We start from the raw sequence: 8,950 nt of genomic DNA on the forward strand, positions 1-8,950 counted from the left end.
TCTCCAATGCCCACAGCAGGGGCTGGCCTGGAAGAGGCCCGCCGTGTGTGCTGAAGCAAAGCCGCAGAATTAAAGAACCTGCAACAGGTTCCCCACAGCAGAAGAGGTCTGAGGATCCCAGAGCTGTTCTTCCACAATCTGCTTCTTCAAATTTCAGTTAAGACACACAGGAATTCTATTATTGCAGAGGTTTCTGCTGGCCTCTAGTCTGACGCTGATCTTTGCAGCAGCATCAACCCAGGCTGCAGTTTTCTGCAAAACCAGGGTTGTCTGGCTCCCTGGCAGATGGGGAGTGGGGACTGGAGCAGAAGCAAAGAAACCCTTCAAAAGAAACTCCAAAGAAATTACTAATGATTATTAAGAATAAAAGGAACAGTTCTTATAATAGTAACAGCACCTATATATGTTTGTGTATATACTACTATGATAGTAATAGCATGGGTGTGTTCTATGCACAGACATATAGACATAGAATAACAATATTATTAGGACAACTCCCATGTATTGAGCACTTACTATGTGCCTGAGGTTATGCTAAGGGGTTTACATTCCTTTCCTCATTTAATTATAAAGTTTAGTGTATTGACTTACATATTCACTCCACAAATATCCAATGTGCCAGGCAGGACACCAGGGAGGTGACACAGGCAACAAAAAAACAGTCCCCACCCTTAAGGGCTAGCGGGTGGAGATGGACAAGGACAGGGGTAATTATTAACAGAACACAATGGAACAGGTCTCCCTTGAAGCGTTTGAAAAAAGTGTTGAGGGTCCAGAGAGAATCCAGCTGACAAAGTCTGAGAAGGCTTCCAGGAGGAGACTGGCAAGAAGAGAAGGCAATGCCGGAGCTTGGCCATAGAGAATAAGCAAGAATTTGCCAGGCAAAGGAGAGAGAGCAGAGACTCTGCCGAAGCATCAAGCCCAAGGTGGGGACTGGGGGAGCAGGCAGAGGTGAGATCAGGAGGGATGAGCCCTGAGCGCAGAAGTGGGGTGGTGGGTGGCGTTGGATGGCAGTGACGGGTTCAGGGTCAGGTTTAAGAAAGCTCACTCAGGCTGCAGAGAAGGGGATGGGTTCTGGCACGGCCTCCACATGGGGACACTGGAGAGGAGGCCACTGTGACTTTGAGAGATGAGGTCTGACCTGGGCAGTGGCAGCGAGAAAGGCCTGGGTCTGATGTATGAGTCAGAGGGCAAAAATGGCCAGCACAGTGATTGACTGGACTCACTGGCTGGAATTGAGGAAGGGTGGAGGGCAACTACTAGTGGGTACATGGGGGGAAATCTACTGAGAGGAGGGAAGGGAAATGGGGAGAAGGGTTGGAGCAGATGTACTCAGCTTTGGACATGCAAAGCACCCAGGTACAGAGGTCCAGGGGGTACTTGGTAACAAGTCCTGCCCTTGCCTATTTGGCCTCCCTGTCAACTGAACATGAAGCACTTTAGACACAGTGTGGCTTTGTACTGGGACCTGATTTTCCACGTTCTTGCAGGGGCAGCTGTGAGGTGGTCCATACCGATCCTAAAACCTGCCAATCATGTTCCCGGCTGCAGCATGGGGGTGGGAGGGTGTGGTCTCCCGGACTCTTCCACGTTGGGATGATCCAGGATTTGGGATCAAGAAACTTCATTTGTGAGTCATCTGGGGGAAAAGGATCCTATCTTATGGGAACACCAGCGATAAAAATCATTGATCTGCCCAGGCGTGGTGGCTCATGCCTGTAATCCCAGCACTTTGGGAGGCTGAGGCGGGTGGATCACGAGGTCAGGAGTTCAAGATCAGCCTGGCCAAGATGGTGAAACCCCATCTCTACTAAAAATACAAAAATTAGCCAGGCGTGGTGGCACGTGCCTGTAATCCCAGCTACTCAGGAGGCTGAGGCAGAGAATTGCTTAAACCCGGGAGGCGGAAGTTGCAGTAAGCCGAGATTGCACCATTGCACTCCAGCCTGGGCAACAGAGTGAGACTCCATCTCAAAAAAAAAAAAAAAGTCACTGATCTACCCAACTCACGACACAAATCTACAACACTGCATTTTCTTATTAACCCTCCTCACAGCGATTCTGTGAAAGTTTGATTTCTTGAGGCCTTCCATAATAGTCATCGCAATAGTAGCTCACAAGTATTGGGTTCTGACCATGTGCAGGCATTGTTCTAACCATTTTAGGTATATGAATTCATTTAATCCTCAAAACATCCCTAAGAAGTAGGGATAATTTATAAACCTCATCTTATGGGGAAGGAAACAAGCTCAGAAAGGTTAAACAACTTGCCTAAAGTTATATAGGACTAGGATTTGAATCCAGGCAGCCTGGCCTCAGCCCAAATTCTTGCCCTAACTAATCCTGAGTCATATCCCTGGCTCTCTGCTTCCTTAGCAGAGGGCTCCTCCCGCTCATTCCCAGCAGGAGGGTAAAGGCTTAATCACCAGAGCCCTGGGTGTGCAGGCAGGAGGGTAGCCCACTGGGTACCTAGCTCGAGGTGCAGGACGGGCCCATTCCCAGCCAGGGCGGCATCAGGGGTGGCAGGAGGTGCCGGCGGGCTGTTGTGGAACTCCCAGCGCTTCATCTGCAGCTGCTGCAGCCAGTACAGCATCGCTTGCTTGGTGGCAGCCTGAGAAGCACAAGGATTAGTTGGCAAGGCCCTGTGCCTGCAGAGTGGCACTGGGTGCGGGAAGAGGGGAAGGTCGTGGGAGGCTTAGGAATGCTCTCTTTCCCAGGAAAAAAAAAAGGGGTCACTGTAGGTATGTATGCTTCCTGGCCACAGAAGATCATCAGGCTCTGGTCTCCCACTCAGAGGTTCCTTAGCTGCTCTGGGCCTCAGTTTCCTCATCTGTACTCTGGTGACAATAAGTCTCATTGCATAGGACAATGATGAGGATGAAATGAGACAAGGGTATCACACAGTATCTGACACACACAGTAGGTGCTCAAAATGTGCTCACTGGATAGAGGAATTTGGAGGCGCTGTGAGAGGGGGAGGTGCACTGAATTCTGATATGTGTGGGGTCCTGGTACCATCACTATCTCTGTGTGACATCTCCAAGTCTTTGCTGCCTTTTGTGGAATAGGAGTAATCCTTCTTGCTTTGGGGATGCACTGGAATCATGGATATGAATGGAGACTGGAAAGCCACATGCACATTGTGACAACATGGTGGCACCTTCCAGGTGCTCTGGCCCTCCAAACAAGTTCATGGTAAATGCTGGTCATTAGTCTCCCAGCACTGGCTGGCGGCTGGTCCAAACATCCACTTTCACATCCAATAACTCCTGGATTCTTCAGGAGGGAGGCAAGGCAGGAGTGAGCACCCCTTTCTACAGATGGAGAAACTAAACCTCTGAAGTTGCCCAGGCATGTGGTGGTAGAACTAGTCCCAGAACCCTGGTCTAGAAGTTGGATTTTATGGCCAGGAGATTAGTGGCTTCGTAAAGAAGGCCTGAGATCAGCTGAGGTGGACTGCAGAAGATGAACAGCTCACCGGGCGTGGATGGGGATTCTCAGAGAGCTGCCTGCAATCAAGGCCACATGAGAACAGCAGCGGGCTACATGGCAACAGAGGCAAACTCCCTATCTCAGGGGTTCACTGGTGTGCACTATGCCGGGGGGAGTCTGTGAAAGCGACCCTCAGCCTGTCACAGAGGTATCAATAAGATAAATGATGCCCACCAGTGTTCTCTTTCCATACACTCTCTCAGAGAGACTGCAGCACCTCCCAGGTCTTCCCCATGACCTTAATGCTGATGAGCTCCAGCCGAACCCAAATACCCCATTTTATTGACTCATTTGACAAGGGTATACTGAGCATTGACATATGTGTCAGAGATAGTGCTAGGCACTGAATACAGAGGTGAGCCAACACACATGGTCCCTGTCCCCTTGGAACTTGAGAGTCTCCTGCAGGGGACATGTACCCGGATGTTCCATGGGCTCCTCATCCTGAGTTCCCTCCTGTCAGTGACTGACCCAACCAGGCAGTTGGCCAGTTACTCCAGCCACTTCTGACATCTCCCTCATTCTACTTCCCTACTATCCCGAGACACCTCCATTGTCCCCTTCCCCACAGCCACAGCTCTAGTTCAGCTGTCACTCTCTCCTGATCACCTTCTGATGGGCTCCCTGAGTACCAGCCTTGCCCTTCCCCTAGTTTCTTCTCTATCCAATAGTCAGACTGAGCTTTTGCTACTTGGCCTAATTTGCGAATTCCCCACCCTTCGGCCTCTGCTCTTCAACTCCATCCTTTGGGCCCCTCTGTTTTTCTGGCTCATGTTATTTGCCTGGACACTCAGGGCTGTATCATGGTTTCCTACTTTTGCTCATGGTGCTCTCTTGGCCTGGAATACCTTTCTCCCTCTTGTCTGCTTGCCACCTATTTCTTCTTTCAAGCCTTGGGTGTGTCCCTCCTCCAGATGCCTTTCTGGCTAGCCCCTTCCACTTGGTGGAACTGACTCCTCCTGTCACCACACCTTCTTGCACAGACTTATCACATGTCTCTACAGAACATTTTAGGGTGCATGCAGGTTCTCCCTCAGTCTCTCCCACCAGACTTTAAGCTGTCAGAGAACCAGGGGCGGGGGTGCATTAGCTCCACACCCCAGAGCCAAGCGCAGAGCCAGGAACAATGGAATACTATTATAAAGACCATGTGTTGAAGACCCTGCATACAGCAGTCAACCTGTGGAAGAGACACATAGACCCGGGAACCACATGACCTCGAAAATGCCTTCCCTGGCCAGGGATTCCTGAGTTTCATTATTTTAACCAAGTCCCCCAGCCTGGTCACCCACCAAGTCCAGTCAGTAAAGGAGAACTGAACCCATGGGCATCCACAGATACCCACTTAGCTGGAGGTGGGGTTGGAGGGGTGGAAAGATGCGGATGGGGTGGGGAAGGCTATCTCCTGACACATTCTTCTCTGATGCCCATAGAACACTTAGCCCAGATCTGTCTTTCCAATTAAGTTATGGGACACCTCTTGACATTAGCACTCTGACCTTGGTTCCATCACCTTGTGTGTGCATGTGTGCTTATGCAACAAAAAATTATTAAGTACCCCCCCACTAGGTACCAGGCTGTATTCTAGGTGATGCAATTAATTCAACAATTTGTACATGCCTGTGATGTGTCAAATGCTTACAAACCACCTAGGTTCTGAGAGGTTAAGTAACTTGTCCAGGGTCACACAGCTAGTAAGTAGCAAATGTACAATTTGAATCCAAGCCCGTCTGATTTCAAAGAATGTGGCCTTTCTACTGCTTTAGGCTTTCTCAGTTAAACATGATGATAAAACCTACCTCTTGCTTCTGATAGGAAAACAGGCTTAAGCATGCCTAGATGAACAATCTAGGCTGATCAGTGAAACCTAAGTGTTTATTTTCCTAATCCCTGCCAGTCTCTTCTCAGCATTCACTGACCTTGGCCAAAACATCAAGAAATGGGAATCAGAATCCTGGCCTTGAGAGAGGATTGCAAAGACCATATTTTGACTTACTTAGGTCCCAGGTAAGAAAGTTAAGGTAACTGCACAGTCAGGCACACCCAAAAGTAAAAGTTTTGATTCGGCACTGAGAGGTAGAAAGACTATGGGATTCCAATCTACCCTACTCTCTAGACGCATGGACCTCGAGCCAGTCCTTTCATCTCCCTCTGACTCAGTTTCTTGATCCGTAAAATGGGTCTGTCTTCCCTGCCTTGTGGGTACCCAATGCGGAAATGGGTGGGAATGCACTTTGCAAAGCACAAAGTTCTTGGAACAGTCGGTGACGACAGTTCCAGTCAATTTACTGTGTCCACCTCACACTCGCGCCCAGCCTTGCCCTGCGAAAAGGGGACCTCACGCCGCTGGAAAGGAGAAAGTCGTTCCAGGAATTTACCTTCAGGGTAATAACCCGGCTGGGAGTCTTGATTTCGAAGATCCCCTCCTCAGCGTCCGCCTTACAGTCAAACACTGCACTGGAGAGGTCGATGCTGTCCAGGGGATTAGCATCCTGCGCGGTCCGCGAGTAATATAGCTGACATTTCCTTTCGTCGTAGAAGAACCAGCGGGATTTCCAGCCCCGGATGGGCCCTTTGCCGCCGAACTTACTTAAATACCCACAGAGTTTCTTGGGGACCGCCTCCAGGGACCGGGCGCAGTCCCCCGATTCTTCCTCCGGAGGAGGCACCTGTGGATCCCTGGCAGACTCTTCGGACCCAGGGGCAGAGGAGCTGGACTCCGGGGCGTTCTCCCCAGCGCCCTCCATCGCTGCCAGCCGGAGATTGCGGAGGGACGAGGGGTCCGCGGGACCACCAAGGACAAATCTCGGAGACTCGGCGGGCAGCTTCCCAAAGGGAGACACCTGGGCGGGGGCGGGGCCGACGGCGAACCCGCCCCCAGGAAGCCACAGAGTCGGGACCGAGTGCGGTGCGCGCGCCTCAGAGACCGCAAACCCAGGTTACGGCGGCTGGCCACGCCCCTCCACCGCCAGGCCACGCCCCCGCAGCGCTCAGTCGGCTCCCCGCAAGGCCCGGCTGCTTCCGGCTTTTTCTCCGCGCCAGTCAGCCATCTTTACTGAGGGCAGCCGTGCTCCCTGGCTTCAGGTTAAAGGCGTGGTGGCACTGAGTTAGGTTAACCGCGGGCAGAGAAGCCTGTCCCTAGCTACACTTCCCTGGTAGTTCGCATAGTCACCTAGAAAGATAGTGCTTTCTTGCACCCGATGGGCTGCTTGTTCCCTCCCTGTGCCGCGCGGGGCACCGTCGGACGGCGCATCTCGCGGCCATTGGCTGAAAGGAAGACCGCTGGGAGGCCCTTCTTCCGGCGTCGCCCGGGCAGCGCGGCTCCGGAGCTGTCTGTCACTCTTCTCCTGGTGTTCCTTCAGCCCCGTCAATGACGCCGCGGACGGCCTTCTTATCCCTCGCCTGACCGCGGTGGCCTCCCCAGCTCTCTGTCCTGGCTCCTATTCGCCTCCTGACAGCGCTGATTGTGTTGCTTGGGGCGCCCAGGCGCGGCCGCTGCGCTGCGGAAACCCAGTGCCACTCCTGGGGCATAGTTGGGTGCAGTACATTTATTTTTATTTTGTTATTGCTATTATTATTTTTAGAGATGGTCTGGCTCTGTCACCCAGGCTGGAGTGCAGTGGCGCGATCAGAGCTCACTGCAGTCTCCGCCTCCCGGTCTCAAGCCTTCCTCCCGCCTCAGTCTCCCGAGTAGCTGAGACCGCAACTGCGCACCACCACACCCGGCTAATTTTTAAATTGTTTTTTGCAGAGAGGGGGGTCTTGAACTGGCCTCAAGCGATTCTCCTGCCTCGGCCTCCTAAAGTGCTGGAATTACAGGCGAGAGCCACCGCGCCAGGCTGTTTTGTAAATAAATAAAGTAATTTAGGGTTTGATTAACTTGCTCAACTTCTGCCTCATTTTACCTGTTTCCCCTTAAACTTCTCCCCTTCCCTCCTAAGGCGCATTTCTCCATTAGGGTTGCAGAGCCCAATTCCGTCCAGCTTTCTTTAGGAGCTTCTTTCCGCCTTTCTCTTGTCCTTTGTTCAGCCCTTCCTCTTACTTCATCGTCTCCCCCTCAGCCATCGTTAACGAGACCCTCATGCACACTCAGTGATATTGACAAGAAGCAGGGTGGGGGTAAAGGCGAGGGCTCTAGAGTCTATTTGCATAATTTTCAGATTCCCACTCTGCAATACTGAGTGATTTACTCAACCTAAAAATGGAGATAACACTTCTTCCCACCCACCCCCAACCCGCCACCAGACAACTTTACGGTGAAGCTAATGAAATTTATGTTCACTTGCATGGGTCTCTGGGATTTGTAGTCTAACAGGTGGGAAGTTGCAACCAGGGAGCATTTCTCCTAAATGCCAGAGAGCTCTTCATTTGTTATAATTTACAATTTATTTTCTCACTCTAAATAACCATCGTCATACCTAATTTTGTGTTCATAATTTTGTAATTTTTTTAAAATCAGAAGGCCCTTAATGCTGTTTAATTCCAGTCCCCGCAAAACCTGAATCTACACCTGTCTACCCTTAGAGTTGTTTTGATAATTAAATAAAATAATATGTGTAAAGCTCTTAGTACAGAATGTGGGACAAAATATTTCTTTTCTTTTCTTTTCGAGATAGTGTTTCGCTCTTGTTGCGCAGGCTGGAGTGCAATGGCGCGATCTCGGCTCACCGTGACGTCCGCCTCCCGGATTCAAGCGATTCTCCTGCCACCGCACCCAGCCAGTTTCTTTTCTTTTTTTTTTCTTTTAATTTTTTTTTTTTTTTGATACAGAGTCTCGCTCTGTCGCCCAAGCTGAAGTGCAGTGGCATGCTCTCCAATCCCCATTCTCCTGCCTCAGCCTCCCGAGTAGCTGGGATTACATACACGCGTCACCATACCCAGCTAATTTTTGTATTTTTAGTAGAGACAGGGTTTCTCCATGTTGGCTAGGATGGTCTGGATCTCCTGACCTTGTGATCCACCGGCCTCGGCCTCCCAAAGTGCTGGGATTACAGGCATGAGCCACAGTGCCTGGCCCCATTCCTGATTTTTAAAACCTCTTAATAAAACAAACAGCATACCTTATTTGTTCTAGGTTTTCTAGCTAGGCAATGATAAATATTTGAAAGAATAATTATAATTATAAGTATATTACGTATACCAGAAAAACTCAAGTGGTGGCCTGTTTTAAAAAACTGTGCATATGTGTATAGATGTCTCCAGCAGCAAACAAATGGAAAATATAATGGACAACATCCCTTACATAAATGACTTACATAATGAATACCTTATTGCTTTATAGTAGGATATAAGACAAAACAAATATGTCCCTGAGTGGGAAGAGTTAATATTGTAAAGATGCCACATTCCTCAAATTAATCCATACAGTTAATACATTTTCAATCAAACTCTCGATAGGCTTTTTTTTTTTTTTTTGAGACAGAGTCTTGCTCTGTCACCCAGGCTGGAGTGCACTGGA

At 50.0% G+C, this 8,950-nt stretch overlaps 1 protein-coding gene across 3 annotated transcripts in view; it reads right to left on the bottom strand.

Annotated features, from left to right (window-relative positions):
* TBC1D2 (TBC1 domain family member 2) overlaps window positions 1-8,129 on the bottom strand; it is a 57,978-nt gene extending 49,849 nt beyond the window's left edge. The window contains exons 1-2 of one of the 3 annotated variants that reach the window (XM_004048336.5): window positions 5,871-8,129; window positions 2,470-2,611 (exon numbers count right to left, since the gene is read on the bottom strand). In XM_004048336.5, the coding sequence (XP_004048384.4) occupies window positions 2,470-2,611; window positions 5,871-6,239 (511 nt within the window). In that variant the 5' untranslated portion in view covers window positions 6,240-8,129. The remainder of the gene's footprint in view (window positions 1-2,469; window positions 2,612-5,870) is intronic. The other 2 variants (XM_055350036.2, XM_055350037.2) reach the window with 2 other exon arrangements.
* Between the last annotated feature and the right edge of the window lie 821 nt (window positions 8,130-8,950).

The sequence above is a fragment of the Gorilla gorilla genome, chromosome 13 (genome assembly GCF_029281585.2).
Source record: "Gorilla gorilla gorilla isolate KB3781 chromosome 13, NHGRI_mGorGor1-v2.1_pri, whole genome shotgun sequence".
In the NCBI taxonomy this organism is placed as follows: domain Eukaryota; kingdom Metazoa; phylum Chordata; class Mammalia; order Primates; family Hominidae; genus Gorilla; species Gorilla gorilla.